The following is an 18049-nucleotide window of genomic DNA, read 5'->3' on the forward strand; positions in this document are numbered from 1 at the left end:
AAATTAGATCCCATAAAATGTCTTGTTTGGGGGTACAGCAGCAGTTCCTCTGCCGGGGCGCGAGGTGGCGCCGTTCGGGATTAATGCACAACGTAAGTTGCATCAAGTCAAACAGAGTCAGAACAATTCATAACGGAAATAAAACGTTTAATCCTTCAAAATCAAACGGAATAGTCTATCAATGGTGAAATTTGACTGATAGGATGTCTGATATAACAGACATTTCAGAAAGAACATTGTGGCCTAATTACATGGTGCGTGATTAAAGTTGTAATTTAGCAACACAAGCTTTTAATCAAATAACACGTGTTTTATTTTGGATTTCTAACCGGAAATGCTGTTTCCCATTGGCGCTACCTTCACACTGGTCCGCTCAGGCCCAGTCAAAACAATGCAGTTTAGGTGGCCTGCAGTGCTTAGCTAGCTTTAAATATTCTCCACTTTAACTGCTAACTTTGTCGAAAAGTGAACCCACTGCCGGGTGTTTTCCTTCGGCGAGGTGAAGTCGCGTCGTCCGCGCGTTTGATTTTGCCCACTGCTGTTTCTGCGTGTGGGCTTTTCCCGTGGGTCGTTTTGTTTTGTTCTCGGTGACGGTTGGGAATGGAAACGGCTAATAGGCGTCTGCTGCTAGGTAGCCTGAGAGCGCCGGTGGGAAGCGGCTGAAAACACGAAAATAACACGGGAGGAATTAAAGAAGGGAGCGGGCGAAAGGGGCTGGGCGTCGAAATTATAACGAAAGGCCGATTAAGTAACCTCCTGCTCAGCCCACTGATAACATGGTGGAGTAGGCGTCTGCAGTGTAGACGCTATCGGGCTCCTCCGACCGACCGACGGTTCGCTATCACCTCGGAGGATCACCATGGCCCCGGGCTCTCTTGTGGCGGCCTGCCGCAGCCTGGCCCTCTCTACGTGGCTGCTCTCCTTCTGCTTCGTCCACCTGCTGTGCCTGGACTTTACCGTGGCCGAGCGGGAGGAGTGGTACACCGCCTTCGTCAACATCACCTACGTGGACCCGGCCACCTCGGAGCTCCGCACCGAGAAGACGGAGTGCGGTCGGTATGGGGAGCACTCGCCGAAGCGGGACGCCAAGGGGGTGGTGGTCCTTCCCGCCGCCCCGCACGACCGCCAGGCCTGCGACCCCAACACCCGGTTCGCCGTGCCCGCACAGGCCGGGGCCTGGATAGCGCTGATCGCCCGGGGCAACTGCACCTACAAGGACAAGATCCGCCACGCCGCAGCCCACAACGCCTCAGCGGTGGTCATCTTCAACGTGGGGTCCACTAATGCTAACGACACCATCACGATGCCTCATCCAGGTACAGTGTGGTCCCGATGGTCTGATTCATTCTGAAACCAGGCACCATCGGCTTTCATGTTAATGTGATTTGTCACAGAGAGCGAGCTGATTGATTGGTAGGTGTATTGATTGATTAGTAGTAGCTCAGGTGTGCAGGTTGCTGGACTGTCTTCTCTCTAACACGCGCTTCACTTCCATGTGTTTCTGTTTCATCACGTTGGCCCACATCACTGTCACATTATGGACACATTTTTAGACTCAAATGTGAGACTTTGCTGCTTTTTATCGACACACTGAGCTCCTGTTGTGGACTGTTGCTCTTTCAGAGACCTGTTGGAAAGTGTTGAAGGATATTTTCCTCTTTTCTGACCTTTTACAGACCAAACTGTTAATTGGTGAATCAAGAAAACAATGAGCAGGTGACTCTGTAATGAAAATAATACGTAGCTGCAACTCCAAGCGTGCTGAGAAAAGTGACCGTCGGTGTGGAGCAGTCTGAACTGGATCCCAGTCTGCCTCAACTGGTTATCTCACTTGTTCCTGGTGCCAGGAGACAAACTGCTGACTGAAGGTCTCTGACACCGCTGGACCAGTTTCCTGCTCTGCTGCTGTGTCGTAATACTCTCGGTTTCATCACATTAAATATTTATCTGATTATTGTTGGTCTGTGTATCTGGGGATTCCCGGACACACTGCATCCACATCGAGCGATAGAAGCCCGAGTCCATCCAGAGAAACTCAATGTGACATTTGTCAGCAGTTATGAGTGAGCGTTGCATTACATAACAGACTGCCTGTGCTGTCGTATCAGAGCGGGAGCCGAGCTCCCCCAGTCTAAATGGTGGTTTTTATGCACTGTGTCGGTGCTGCTGAGTGAAGTAACAGACTCACAGCTGTTCCCAGGTCAGCTGGAAACTCCTTCAGGGATCCCCGGAGGTCCCCAGACCCAGAAATACTAAGTCGGGGGCATCTGTTTACTTTGAATCAACTTTCTCATGGTCATGTTTTCAGTGTCAGGGTCGTTTCCTGACGGGGGCTGCAGTCGGTCTGGCAGTTTTCCCTCGTTCTCCAGCCCTGGTGAACTTCCTGGGAAACTTTCTTTAATCCAGAAACAGCGACTGTGCTGGGTTCAAAGGTCAGCTTGTTATCCAGACACATGTAACGTCGTGCTGTGGAGTTTGGTTTGATTATTTGTCAGTATTTTATTGATTGTGTATAAAAGTATGAAAATAATGAAAAATGTGGGTTACATTTTTCCAGAGCATCATCTTCAGATTCCCGTTTTCTATCAGACAAAAGCCAAAGATATTCAGTTTGCTGCCATATAAACCAAAGACCAGCAGCAAATCTTCACCTGGAAGAAGCTGGAACCAGCAAATACTTGTTTTTTTTTCTCAAAAAAAGATTGAAACCATCTGGACGTTTAGTAAAGTAATGATATGTGAGAAAGTCCTTCATTCCAACTTTTACTTAAGTAAAAGTACAGAAGTGTTGGCATCAAAATATACTTTAATTACCGAAAGGAAAAGTATTCGTTATGCAGAGTGGCCCATTACAGAATGAGTCTAATTATTACTGAATTAATGTGTAATCATCGTTAATGTTGCAGCGGGTGAAGGTGGAGCTTATTTAAACTTCTTTATATGTGTGTATCTTTATAATAATGCAACATAATTTAATGTTCATTGTGTATTTTGTTTTGATGAGACTCTGCAAAGTAACTGTAGCCATCAGATGAATGTAGTTGAGTAAAAGTACAGGCTTTGCCTCTTGGATGCAGTGGAAATATTTAGTATAAAGTAGCATAAATGGAAATGTTCACCTCAGAACCGCGCTGACCTGCTGTGTTTGAGCATCTGTCTGAGTTTCATTCCACCACTGACGGTTTTCACATCACTTGTGCAGGTTGCATAGCTGCAACTAGTTGTGATGTCAGAAACCCTGCTCATACTTCCAGGTGTCTGGTGCAGGGATAAATGCCCAGGCTGGTTTCTGTTTCTTTAAACCAGTCACGGTCGTCTTGGCCGATGCTAAGGCCAGGATGCAGCCACGCTGCTCCTGCGAAATCCTGGTGTGTGTGTGTGTGTGTGGGGGGGGGGGGGGGGGGGGGGGGGGTTCTGGTCCATACAAAAGATAAAGTAACAGCGGTTAGCATGTTTACGTTTGTATCGTTAGCGATCACGTTAGCGTAACTTGCCTTTTTGAGCATAGATCAACATGCCGGTCGCTAGCTCGGAGGCTGTTGTTCCCATAACGATGGAGATTTTAAAAACGGTAACACACAGATAGATGATTCAGACAACTTCAACACTTCAAATTTAATTTCCCATCTTTAGATCCGTCACCCCGAACATTATGACAGATTTTTTTGACAGCTTTCTTAGTGTTCCTGTTGAATGTGGGCGTTTTGAAAGGTGTGTTTCATGTCTGCATCGCGACAGGACCAGGCCGTGCAGCGTGTTCATTCCACTGCAGGAGAGACATGGCGATATCTGCTCTTAGAAACGCTCCCTCTCAGCAGATAAACACGAAAACAACGACGAGGGAGACGTTAAATGTTCGGGAACGAGAGCGCTGGTGTCGGACCAGGATGTGCACTGGGGGAGAAAAGGCCTGATGGGTGCGTCCCCGGTCCGGTCAGACCTTTCAGCTGTGAAAGAGTGTTAATCCAACTGTGGAATCAGCCGGATTCATCATTCCTCTCTTCATCCCGCAGATTAGTTCAGAGCTGCTCACAACAACGAGCCCGTTTGGTTTCGCTCTGTTTTCTGACGGTACAGCAGCTGGATGTTGAACAGGTGAACCAAAGAAACGAGCAGCAGGTTTAGAGATAGAAGCTCCTCTGCGATTGGTTGTCATCAGTGTGTGCAGAGAAACAGGAAGTGATGAGCCTGAACCATCATTCTCATCTGTATGTCACCTCTTCAGAGGCTGTTTTTGGGTTTTTTTACTGCGTCCTGTGGCTCGAGGGTGTGTACTCTCGGCGACGGTCCTCACAGCTGTAGAAGAACAAATGTTTGCATGTGTGTTAGAGCGACGTTGATCCCAGGGGTGGATTTTTAGGCAGAGACTAATCGATTTTTGTTGCTCTCTTTGAGGGGTTGATGGGAGTTCAGTGCCGGCCTCGGGGTAGTTTATGCAACGTGTGGACGAACCACACACACACACACACACACACACACACACACACACACACACACACAGCAATTATATCAGCTTCTGAGCAAACGCCTAAAAGTTGTGTGTTGTTTTCCTCAGAATATTTATTTCAATCTGGTTTTTTTTTTTTTGGGGGGGGGGGGGTCGGGTGAGATGTTAAATGCGATATCTTTAGCACAGAAACCGACTCAGTGCATTGTGGTAGAAAATTACTGCAATGTCGAAGTAAAACTGCTGAGTCACTGTTAGATCATCTGTTGGATAACTCAGGAGAGGTTTGGGGTTCGTGTGGTTTTCGCTGTCTTGCTCTTTCGTAGCATTTTTGATAATTAGATGCTAAAATTATAAAAATATCTCATTCAAAAAAAAAAATCAATTCAGCCTTTCTAAATAATTAAATACATGACTTCACTCTTGGCCAATCAGATGCTGTCAGCCTCAGGTAAAGTGTTGGCGACTGCGATGTGAGCACGCTCCGTTTGCAGGTGCAGTTTGTTCATTAAAAGCATGTTGACTTAATTAATTTCATTCCTCTGTTCAGTGTTTGAGGCGTGTGTTAGTAATGTACACACATATTAAAGCAGAAAGACAGGAAGTGTGTTTACTGCGTAACTGACTGTTACTGTACAAACACCTGGCTGCAGGTGTGACTGCAGTCTGTCTCCCCCCACGTCTTCATGGCTGACAGTCTTCACTCAGAGTTGCTGATAAACAAGTTTTTCACAGTAAATATTGAATTGAAAGCAGACTTGTGACTGTTGTTGCTGCAGTCGTGTCCCGCTGAGGACGTGAATCTCCCTCTGCAGTGTTTTTCTCTACCTTTGGGCTTTTATGGGGGCGGGTCGGTCAGGCCTCAGTCACAAGGGCGACCTCAAACTTTAGAGATCGCTGAGTTGGATGAAGCAGCCTGAATGCACACAAACACAAACACATGTTTATCCTCGCACCTGCAGGGCGTTCGTGCTGTTAACGTGTCGCTGACGGCCTCAGAACGAGCAGCTGCTGAAGGTCGGCGTCTCACTCCTCTGTCGACGCCGAATCATTACCGGCTGCACGCTCTGACCTTTGACCTCTGGTTAGCACGGCGTGCTAACATCTGCTTCTCCTCTGCTCTCATCTTCCTCCTCCACACACAAAATCACTGCTGCCGTCTCAGAAGCAGACCAGAGTTTTCTGACCGCTGTCACTGACTAATGCGGGGGAGGGAAGCGTTTCCACGTCAAGGACCAGTTTCTCTTTAGAACGTCCTTCCAGGGCCGTACAAACTAACTGAACACATCCATCGGACTGACCTCTGCCATGCAAGATCTACAGTCGCTGTGATGTCTGAAGGATGTGTCAGTCTAATATTTTATGCTCAACTTTGGTTTAAGACCAAATACCTGCAAAACTAACAGGCCCTTTGAGTTTAGTGCTAATTAGGAAATGTTAGCATGCTAACATGCTAAACTGAGATGGTCAGCACGGTAAATATGTGACCTGTTAACCATCAGCGTGTCAGCACTGTCACTGTGAGCGTGTTTCCACGCTAACGTTAGCATTCAGGTGAAGCTGCCAGTTTAGTTCACATTTTAATAACGTTTCAGGAAAACATTAAATAATCTGCGACATTTACATTTTAAAGTCATCAGTAAGAGAAGAAATAAGTAATAATAATGAAAATCAGCAGATTGAATCTCTTAAATAAGATGAGCTCATCTCCAACACCTTTACCTGCAGAGAAATAACGATCTGTCACTGAACTGAGATCAAAGTCATCTGTGTGTGTGTGTGTCTGTGTGTCTGTGTGTGTCTGTGTGTGTCTGTGTGTGTCTGTGTCTGTGTCTGTGTCTGTGTGTCTGTGTCTGTGTCTGTGTGTCTGTGTCTGTGTCTGTGTCTGTGTCTGTGTCTGTGTGTCTGTGTGTCTGTGTGTGTGTGTGTGTCTCTCTGTGTCTCTCTGTGTGTCTCTGTGTGTGTGTGTGTGTCTCTGTGTGTCTGTGTGTGTGTGTCTCTCTGTGTGTGTCTCTCTGTGTGTGTCTGTGTGTGTGTCTCTGTATGTGTGTGTGTCTGTGTCTGTGTCTGTGTGTGTGTGTGTGTGTGTGTGTGTGTGGTATTACCTGCTGTGTGATTACAGAAATGTACTGACTCTGTAGTAACTGTAGTAATCCTGGAGTCTCTTATATAACCGAGTGCTGAAACTTCTTTCCAAAGATGGATCCGCGCTCAGATGAAGCCGGGCGAGGCGACACGTCATCCGCCATCTCGAGGGTTGCTGTTTATTTTTAGACTGGCCGTCTGCGGTGGGTGGGCGAGGAGCTGGTAGTCATAGTGACAGGGGGGAGTTTGATAAGGAGAAGTTTTCATTGGATCAATGAACAATCTGCAGGATTTCACCGCGGCTCAGAGCTGCAGCACGGCCCGTGACAGGAAGCAGCGAGCGGACGTGGTCGCGCTTCACATCTGAAGCTGTCAGTCGAGCGAGCGCGAGGTCGATCGACTGAAAATGAATCGGCAGCTGTTTTGATGATCAGCCGATTGTTTCAGCAAATGTTTTCCTGATGAAAATAAAACAGTAATGATGATAATAACTGTGTCGAACTGTGACACCATGAAATTTTCTGAGACAGTGACCGCTGCAACCGTTGAACATAGTGGAGACGGAGCTAAAAGAGTCCATATTGAACTTATTATATTATTATATATGTGACATAAACCTGACTCCAAATCAGTGATCATGTTGCTCCATAAATACTAGATAAATACATAAATACTTGAAGGAAATGTTAGAAGAGGCTGTAAAATCTAGTCTGTGGTTTAGGCCTCCACCTTCAGCACCCTCTAAACTTTCTACCCCCTACCCGAACCAGGGTTTGTATTCCCATCTTTTATTGGTGCAGTTGGTGAGAGGCAGGGGTAGATGATGGTAGTGTGGCAATTGGCAGTTACATGTGGCATCTAGGCCTGTGGTAGCATTGTAGCAGCTAACAATAGCTAAAGCGGTGGTAGTATGATAGTATCTTAGCAGTTAGCATTGACATCTAGCAGTTAACATTAACAGTATAGGTGAATCTAGCTGTATTGTTGTCTTCTGTTCCTCTTAGCAGTTAGCGGTTAGCACTTAAAATTAGCTAAATGGTAGCATCGGAACTGTATTTTCTTCTTCTGTTCTTCTTAGCAGTTAGCATTAGCATTAGCATTAGCTAAATGGTAGCATCGTACTGTATTGTCTTCTTCTGTTCTTCTTAGCGGTTAGCATTAGCAATAGTTAAATGGTAGCATCGGTACTGGCCACTACCTGGAGCATCTCTGGGTCAGTTGAACGTGGCGGTGCTGTTTGGATTGTGTAGGAGCAGTGTGAACTGGCACTAGGGGGGGTGACTCTGGGACGCCGGAGTTCACTGCCTAACCTCCTGGAGGTGTCGTGGGACTAAGTAGGAGAAACACCGTTGACGGGAGGTTTCCACCTGATGACCCCCAGAGACGTGTCACTGCTCTTTGGCAGGTATAGAGGCAGATTAGAGCTCCAAGGTTCTTCACTGAGAATGAATCCTCTTTTTGAGCACAAGTATCTTGTGTTTAAATTACCTGGATGTGTAAATAAGCAACTGTTTGCGAACAAGTTCACCACATCAGCTTAAAAAGTGATAATATGTCAACGGTTCATGACTTGTTTCCACTGCCTCCAAGTGTCAAGACAGTTATTTCAGTTTTTAAAGTTCGTTCTTTTTCTGTTTAAGTATCTGAAAGTATCTGGTATTATTTTTTACCAAGAAGGTTTGAACCACGAGATCAGCTCGTACCAGCCTCCACTCATTTTTCTGTGCGTGTTTCCTGTCCGAAGGTCAGCACTCTGCTCCGAGGAAAGTAATCAGTCACTTTACCGAAGTGCTCGTTGGATGGTTGAACGTCGTCTGATGACTGATGGGGCAGTTTTCCTGCGTCTCTTTGGTTTAATAAAGCTGAACGTCTCAGTGTGCTGGCTGACTTACAGCGTGCGCCTCCCCTTCAGGCACGGGCGAGGTGGTCGCCATCATGATCCCGGAGCCAAAAGGCCGAGAGGTCGCGTCGCTGCTGGAGCGCAACGTGACGGTCACCATGACGATCACCATCGGGACGAGGAACCTGCAGAAATACGTCAGCAGGACGTCGGTGGTGTTCGTTTCCATCTCCTTCATCGTGCTGATGATCATCTCTCTCGCCTGGCTCGTCTTCTACTACATCCAGAGGTTCAGATACGCCAACGCACGAGACAGGAACCAGGTACACACACGCGCACACACACACACACACACAGAACGACACATCACCACGCATCGACATGTTTACCTCACGTGACGATTAAAACACTGGTGATGTTTCTGTGAATAATTTACAAACCAAACACCAGGTAGCTCTGAGATATCCAGTCATGCAGGTCACCAGGGGACATGGCTCAGTGATTATCTCTGGAAAGGAGCTTTATGTTCTCAGCCAGCTGAATTACAGAAGAACTACAGGCCTCATGGAGGAAATCTGAACCACAGGCCGGATACACAGATGAATTCTCACTTCTGTCATGATTATCATATGACAGATCTTAAAATCCAGTGAATGGTAGCAAAGCTCACCGGTGGCAAACACAGCCAGTGATGTTCAGCAGAAGAAATGTGTTCATTTTAATGTCCTGATCAGTCGTCTTCACGCTGTAGTTAAGAACAAGTTTCAGGTGGTTTTACTGTGCTCGAGTATTTTACCTGACTGGTGTAGACTCAAGTCAAACCAACAGAAAAACCAGCATGATTCCAGCCTATCATATGATGCAGAACTAAAATCAACCTGTAGTGTAATTTTTTTAAAGCTGCTCCTGTCCCGACGTGTTGCTGCATCAGATTCAGAATCAGCAGATGTTTATAAAAACCAGTGAAGCTGATGAGGGAGAAGGTTGTTTCCAGGTGAGTTTGTGTCAGAGAGGATCAGCAGGTTCACAGATGAAGAAAGATCACGACGATCAGTTTGTGAAATGAATGAATCACCGTTTGCACAAGCGATCATTAATCACCGCGTCTGAGGGGGGGGCTAACGACAGTGATTTAATGTCTGTGTGAAAAGTCCTTTTTAAGCTTCACAAAGAGAAGGGTTTGTAATCGTGCTGCAGAGTCACAAGAAGCTGAAGGATCAGATCAGATCCCACAGGAAGCTGGTCTGGTTTGGTGCTCGGAGTCACGGTGAAGCTGTGTGAAACCTCTTCAGACATCTGGAACCGCTGCCCCCTCACCTGAGGTCAAACCTCTCTGTCACCTCCTCTCTGTCCCACAGCGTCGTCTCGGCGACGCGGCGAAGAAGGCCATCAGCAAGCTCCAAGTTCGCACCATCAGGAAGGGCGACCAGGAGACCGAGGCCGACTTCGACAACTGCGCCGTCTGCATCGAAGGGTACAAGGCCAACGACGTGGTCCGCATACTGCCCTGCAGGTAGGCCCCCACACGCAGACAGGAAACCTGAACCCGAAGGAACCAGACACTCAGTTCACTTTCTGTAGGACAGCTGCAGGTGTATAAAGGCTAAAAAAACGTCACATTGGTCAGCTGTTGCATGTTGTCGTCTCATTCGTCTGCGTTTTACTGCGTTTGATTCCTCAGGTGTTGTAGGTCTGTTTTGGTCTAAAAGGGTTAAATCAGGCTCAGGAACCTTTAGCGCTGCCTAATAAACTGACTCCCTGTCAGCAGTAAACACGGTCGGTGTTTCTGGGGTCATAAAGGGGAATTCCACAGATTTGTACAAAGTATTTGAAGGACGTGTGGTCACGCCTTCAGCGCTGCAGAAACAGTGTTTTGTAAGCGAAGCTAAAATAACGATTTGTTTCGATTGATACTGATCATGAAAAGAGGACCTTTGTGTGATTCTTGTTTTGGTTGTCATGTGATCACACAATGACTTTGTGTTGATGGGAACTGTTATCTGTTCACGCGGTTCAGCTCAGGACGGCATGCTTTCCTGTGATCGGAGGAGAATATTTTCGGGTTTTGTGGAAAGCAGAGGCCGCGACTACAACGGCTGTTTGTTTTAACCGAGGCTCGTTACGTATCGCACGAGATAAGAAACAACAAGCGTGTCTAGCCTTGTGTAACTGCACCAAGTGAATGCAGATTAACAGCAGGATGTTTTCTTTCTCTGCAGACATTTATTCCATAAGAGCTGTGTGGATCCGTGGCTGCTGGACCATCGTACGTGTCCCATGTGCAAGATGAACATCCTCAAAGCTCTGGGCATCGCTGTGAGTCTGACGGGGGCGGGCCGTGGAGAGTTGAGCCGCAGAGGATGTTTTAATAGTTGAACGAACACGTCAACAGATTTAATGTCGTCTGAACGCTTCAGCATCGAGATAACACTGAAAATAGAGCACAGAAGCTGCCCAATCCACATGAAAGTAGCCCAGTTTTAAATTCTCGTCACGGATCATGAAACCAGTGTAAGTAGGCCAACTCAAACCCTCGGCTGCAGTAACGAAGGCTGGACAACGTTACAGCTAACGGTACAAACGGTCGAGCTGCGGCCAAATAATAATTTGACCAGAAAAAAAAGTTTCATCCTTTTGTAGTAAACTGAAACAGCATCGAGTTTTGATGGTTTCATCGAGACTGAACAGTTTTTTCCAGCCCAGTTCAATAAAACCCTAACCCTAACCCTCGTCCAGCCTGGCAGGAAAACGTTCTGACATCGAGGGTTTTTGATTGGCTGAGTCCAGGAACGAACAGCAAAAACAGGAAGTGTCACATCTTTAGTCTCGTTTACTTCCATCATTTATTGTCTCATTTAAATTGGGAAAGTTCTTGATTCGCTGTTTCGTGTCATTTTACACCCTGAAGATTTCTGTTAATCAGTAAATAACGAAGAAAGATCGTTTCTGAAAACATCACAGAGTCTCAGTGACGTCTTCTCTCTCCGCAGCTGAACGCAGATTGTCTGGACGACCTGCCGCTGGACTACGACCTGGCCCTGGGCGGTGTTGGCGGGGGCGGGGTGGGCGGAGTCGGAGCTTTGGCCCTGGAGGCCGTGGTGTCCGGGGCGTCCAGTGATGGCACGCTGAGCGAGGGCGGCTCCTCGGTGGTGCTGGACCCCGGTGTGCGACGGGTGGGGCTCCCACAGGACTACCAGGACCCTGACACCCTGAGAGACAGCCCAGTGACAGCCACCACCGACACACACACAGGTAACACACACACACACACACACACAGGTAACACACACTGTATGGTCACTGAGCCGCAGGTGAGTGGTGTTATACTGACACCCAGTGGCGATTCTGCCACATGACACTCCCTCGTGGTGTTTGTGGTTAAAGTCGCATTAACGGAACATTTTTCTTCCTTTCTGTGATTCGTGTTTTTCCTGCTGAGTCGGGATGTTCTGTGAGGCAGGTTGAGATGAAGAACTCTTCAGTCTGACCACGTCTTCCTCCCTCTTCCAGGTGAGCTGCAGCCAATGGCGAGCAGCGCCTCAGTGGCGTCCTTGGTCATCACCGTGGAAACAGGTCTCTCGGATGAGGAGGGGTCCATGGAGCAGTCTCAGCTGGGGGACAAGTCCTGAGAGGAACCCAACAGAACCAAACCAGAACCCCGGGCCAAGACGGACTCCGATCAGGTTCAGATTTTTAACACACTTCAGAGGACCCTTCAGTTCTGAAGTACCACCTGACTGAAACCAGATCTGATCCAAACCTGACTGCAGTCATGACCCAGGACCTGGTTCTGGTTCTGACTGGTTCCTAGTGGAACCAGCACCAGTGTTTGACTGGACCTGTGTAAAACAAAACTTTGCGAAACCAAACCAACTTGTCTGGACTCCAGGTGGACTCAGGCCTGGCTAGAAGCGGGGTCTAGACTTTGTTTTAACATAGTGGACCTCAGATCAATAAATGTTTGTTTTGGTTCTAATCTGGAATCAAAGGAAACTCACCAACCTTGTTTGGCTTTGTTTTTAGTCTCCGCTGGGGGGGTTGGACCCGGACCCGACCTGGGCTGACACGGCTGTTATCCAGTGTGTTCACCTTGGTCTGACCACTGACTCCTCTGTTTAAGATGGTGTTTTTTTTTCCAAGTTTAAACCAGGAGAACTCGGTCAGCTGTCGCTTTGTGCAGACGTGTTAATCAGCCTCAGTTCTCTGTTTCCACAAAGATGACCCAGCGTCTCGGTTCTGTCCACCTGTCTTTACTTCTGTCAAACTTCCACAGTGGCAGGAGTTCAAATATAAATCCAGTCCTTCATTTCAGATGTTCATCTCCTGACTCGATGGACTTTCGAGACCAGACTCACCTCAGAACACAGGAAACAGGGTAAAACCTGAGAGAGCCGACTGACGAAAGAGGAAATATTCTCCTTCATCAGCTGATCTGGAGGATTGTGATGGATGGAGGTTTTTTAAAGTTTCTGTGAGCTACCCAGACCAGGAATCTAGATTTACCTGCGTATTTCTACCTACATTACTTCAGTGAGGTGTGCTCTTGTCTGAAATCGTCTGTTACCTGGTTTTCCAGGTAGAGACACAACAAAGAAACAAACTGGATGGGACACGTCACCGGGACGACTCGCTTTGTGTCCTGCTCCCGGTTCTCGGAAGATTTAATCTCTGGTTAATTTAGCTCATGTTGATTTGCCTGCCGACATGCCAGGCGCCGCATGTGTGTGACGACTGCAGTTACATTTCGGAAAGGACGACTTTTATTTTGAAAGGACACGCCAGCTGCTCTGGGCAGCGGAGCCGCTTTGTTTATTTTTTTAGTGTTTTGCTAAAAAGGTGTTACAGCTACAGTTTGACCGCAGTATTGAACAGCAACGACAAACAGTGTTTTCTTCTTTCTCTTCCTGCCTCTCTGTATAATTCTTTACAACTCCAGCAGCGTCTGGTTTGGACGCTTTCTGTCCTGGTTCCAAACAGGGTTCCCGTGTGCGTTTGGAAAACTGCTGACCAGGACCGATCCTCTGGACTGAACAGATTATTATAGAGTGTGAGAAAGTTTCACGACAACACCTCATGCACATTTTGTATTAAAAGGTATGAAACTCGTAACGAATCCTAGACCAGAGGAAGCATTTAGAGAAAACAGCGCCACCATGATGGAGAAGAGTTTCCAGCTGCAGCGCCACCTGTCCCCTTCTTTAAATACTTTCTCTGTTCATCTGTAACGCCGGGCAGACACTGCATGTTTTTCTTTAACGCAGCGGTTGACTGACCGCAGCGTGGCGTTCAGGCGTCTAATGAGGTCAAACGAGACGACCGCCTGCTCGACATCGGCTGGTTTTCCGTCTGAGCGTCACCAAATCTGAAAAGGATTTTAAAGAAATAGGGAGAAAGCAGGAATTAATGTGTTTCCATCCACAGTTAAGTGATTATTAAGAAAACAAGATGAAAATATGACGTTTGTGTTTGTTTCTTGTGTTAATTGGAGGAAGATTAGAGTCTCCTCATCGATCCACACGGACCTGACGAGCTCGTCTGCGGCTGTTTAGCTTTTATCGATGCACCAGCCTTCTCAGACGTGTGAAAACTTTTCAACTGTGTAAGATCTTCTGATTTTCTGCATTTCCGTATTTTTTCTTGTACAAATTCAACATGTGCAATAAAGCAGGTGGATGGAAAAACACGTGAGGCTGTCAGAAAGAGGTGAAGGCATCGTTGCTTTGTGCAGCTCTACTTTGAACAAAGTGAGAAAAAGATAAAACTGACTGAAACGTTAAATGTTTGGTTCATTAATCAGGAAATCTTAAAAGATTGGTGAGGTTGAAGTGAGTCGGGGGCTCGTGGTGCAGTGTCTGCCTGGCTGCAGGTGAAGAGTGGACAGGTGTCCTCAGCAGTCTTTCATCATGGCCGCCCTCATGTAGGAACCCTGTCGACAGCGCCGCCTCGTGTTGTTCTGCCGTCCGTCCGGCCGTCCGTCTGCCCGACCACACGTGTCCGTTACCGTGGCCCCAGGCTGCCTTTTTAAAAACACCTTTGACCCTGACAATCAAGGATCAGATCTTTGCTCTGAACTTCAGCAAACCGGAGAAGAAGGGCATTCGCCGCCGTCACCGTTTCCAGAGTTAAACGCCACCAAAACAAGCTGTGAAAGACGAAAAGTAGGTACCCAAACGTTCAGCAAAGAGCCCCTCCCTGCCATCGTGTAGTTCAGCTCCAAGCTGAGCGTGTAAATACAAAACGTGTATTCCACAGATTCAGTCCGCCGCGTGGCGCCGCTGACGGTTTGCAGACCGTGGAGGGCCGCGGTCTGCCGCCGGCACCGGGAAGCCTCCAGAAACCACGAGAGATAAAGATTGTCGTCTATTTTGATACCAGAGGAGACATTTATTTTTGTAACGAAGCAAATGTCCAGCAGCAGAGACTGATCCCCCTCCCCTCATTGATCGGACGGATTTAAGTGTCGATCGTTTGTGTCGTTGTACATACGTGCAGAATGCGAAAGACCTTGAAGATATGAACCGAAACTCTGGAGAGTTCGTCCGTAAACATTCAGAATTTGATTGTTGATGCATCCTGATGAAACCTGAAGCCGTACCGTTTATTTCCCACCTCTCGTTTGGTGCTAAAACCTTTTGTCCATCAGTCTAAATGCTGAAATCGGTTTTTGAAGAACAGCATTAAAATTACAACATAAAACCAATTTATGTCAAGACCTTTGACCGGCCTTCGTGTACATACTGACTTTGAAATGGAAGCGATTTCCAGGAACTAGACTCTAATTTAAGGCAAACTGTCCTCCAGAATAAAGAAAATCCCACAGGGGACATCCAGCTCTGTCTGTAAATAATCAACAGGAAGTCTAATTGGGTTTTTGTGGTGAAACGTTCGTTTTCTCCCAGAAACCTTCCGGAGCTTCTGTCCCTCCTCACCGTTCAGTATCAGGTCTGAGGACCAGGTCTCTCTCAGCTCCGTCACTTACTGAGTATGTAACAAACACTAGTTAATTGAAACACCTGCTAAGTGGTGCCGAGCGTATTCACTGTATTATATGAATGACGATGATGGATCTGTATGCTTTGTCTTGGCCAATTTTCAGTGATTAATGTTTTAATTAAAGTCACTTCCTTTGTGCTATAAGCTTTATTTTTAAGGGATTTACTCGTGTTATTTTCACAGTTGCACTGTTTCATTCTGTTTTTACGTGACTGCAGATCCGACGAAAGTACAAACGTCTCCGCGTCCTTTTCTCTCGTTCCTCTGGTGGAGACTGAGGCTGCTGTGGCACGTTGGCCCCCTTTAGCATCGGAATCAAACCGTTTTCTCACAGTTACGCTTTTCAAATTAAAACCAGAAGTATTGATTCGGTATTGGTACGAAAACCTGCGTATCAGCGCTGGTGAGGAAAAGCTTCCAGCGACAACCAGCCCTGAAAGTGTTCATGAATACAGAACGTAGGCCAGAGATAAACCCGAGGCGTTCCTGCTCTTCCTTCATAACCTGAAGACGCTTTAACAGCAAAGCTTTAGCGGTAAATGTAAAGTAGTTGTTCCCATTAGCCGCTAATGAATGAAGGGAAACTTGAAACACTTAAACAGACGAGGATTCATTTGGATGAAATTGTTTGTGACAAGTTTCCCGCCTTGTAGGACAGATTTGGACTTTTAAAATACACGATTCAACGAAGAAAATAACATTGAAGCACTCCAAATATGACTGCTGTACTAATTCATAAACATGAGATTAGGATGATAATTACATCGTTGTAATAGATCCTGTCCCAGAATCAGGTTTCGGTGAGCTAATGTGGGACCTTCATGTCACTGCCAGTAATGACGTCTGATTCGTTTGTCTCCCTGGATGCTGTGTTTTGATTGGTCGCTCAGCCTCTCTTGTTGATGCACTTTAATTGTTTCTCTGGAAGGTTCTGGATGAGTCTCTTCTTTACTTTTCTGTTTTCTCTTTTCCTCCCTCCTTTTTTTTTTCTCATCATGTTTCCTGCTTTGGTTTTTGTTTGTTTTTTCTCTCTTGTCTTCTTTCTTGTCTGCAGATTTCTTTGTTGAAAATCCATCAGATTGTTTTGTGGGATGTTGGAAAAAGGATCTGGGAAGGAAAATGTTCGCTGGTCCACATTAAACTACAAATCATGTGTATTTGTAGACCGACTGCCATATAAATCACCATACATTGTAATTTCTCCTGAAGCAGGTGAATCCTGAGCCACGCGATCCCTCAGGGATCATGGTACGTTTCCATCTCCACGCTTGTAGGTGGATTTATATACATTCCAGCACATATGCTGGTATTAAGTTAGCATTTCGTGACTGCTATAGACAACAGCAAAGAAAAACTGAATGAAGAAAGAAACAAACATTTCAGATCCTTCCAGAGACATGGCGAAAGTTGAGATGATCCCGTAGCCATGTTAACCCCTCTGCTACCATGACAACAGGGTGTGATACGGTGTCGTGTGTGTTTCTACAATATTACTTGTTTTACAGAGCGTCTGTTTGTGTGGTAGTCCTGTGCACGCAAACACAAAAATATCTACATACACGTGTAAATACAAGGCGGCGTGGCGCCATGTTGTTTCTGTGTTTCGGTTGTTGCACGTGTTCTGATTCAGGACAGAATTTAAATAAAATTTTATTGCAAGTTTTTGTTTCCATTCCAGCCTGGTGTTTATTAATCGTCCACATCAGCATGTTTCTACTTCTAGGTTTGTATTTTGCTGTTTTATTGGTGATGTAAAAATCAGTTTTGAGAAATGAACACACTTTTTTTTTTAAGCATTCAAGCAGCTTTAGTATTCACAGTAAATAATGGAGACACTTTTCTTCAGTATGTCTTTGAAGTTGAAACTAATTCTTCAATGGGTTTCGGTTGTTGCTAATGCTAATTAATAAGTATTTCTTATTCTTCTAAACCAAACATAGAGCACATCACACATTATATCACCAATGATGAGTTGAAAACACAAAAAGGACACCAGATAAATCACAGTGGACTTTATGCTGAACAACAAACACATTTATCTAATGACATGGCTGAATGGATGCTAACACACACTGTATGTTAGCAACAGACACATCCAACAATGTGTAAACACAGACAAATAGAAAATTATTTAAAAGTTAATTTTTAACATTATTTATTTAGTAGTAAGCAGAACTAACAGCAGAGCTAACATCTAGCTGGAGAAAGCAGCAGGGGTGGACTAACTGCTAGCCTAGCCACCTGGGAAGCAGTTACTTTCACTAACGTTAGCATGCTTCACTCTGTGTTAATGATCACAAAATGAAAACATCTTTCTTCAGACTAATTTACGTACTTTTCTATTGACAGAACAGGTTTAATTTCTCACTATCAGCCTACGTAAATGGCTTTTATCCCAGTGTGAGCGACTGTTGTTTAGCTGCCTTCATGAGGAAAACGCTAATAAGATGGCTAACAGCTAACAAGGTTGGTAATGTCAAAGTGTTTTTTCTAATGCCAGAAAACATGAATGCTTAATGCAACTTACGCTGGTACTCATTTATCACCTGGCTAGCTAGCTGTTGCTATTAGCATAAGTCTAGCTCGATGTTATTTTATTAATCCCATGCAGCCAGAAAGTTGATCTTAGAACTGATGTGGAAAATTGATTTTATTTAAACTAATAAGATGAAACAGAGGCTCGA

General features: G+C 45.9%; 1 protein-coding gene across 1 annotated transcript; it reads left to right on the forward strand.

The window, feature by feature from the left end:
• Window positions 1-383: 383 nt before the first annotated feature.
• LOC121626771 (RING finger protein 150-like) lies at window positions 384-17025 on the forward strand. The gene is made up of 6 exons (XM_041965443.1): window positions 384-1316; window positions 8445-8695; window positions 9731-9885; window positions 10592-10688; window positions 11363-11624; window positions 11883-17025. The coding sequence occupies exons 1-6, from the start codon at window positions 860-862 to the stop codon at window positions 11999-12001; spliced, it is 1341 nt and encodes a 446-aa protein (XP_041821377.1). The 5' UTR covers window positions 384-859; the 3' UTR covers window positions 12002-17025.
• Window positions 17026-18049: the final 1024 nt, after the last annotated feature.

This window comes from Chelmon rostratus, chromosome 23, assembly GCF_017976325.1.
Source record: "Chelmon rostratus isolate fCheRos1 chromosome 23, fCheRos1.pri, whole genome shotgun sequence".
Lineage (NCBI taxonomy): Eukaryota > Metazoa > Chordata > Actinopteri > Chaetodontiformes > Chaetodontidae > Chelmon > Chelmon rostratus.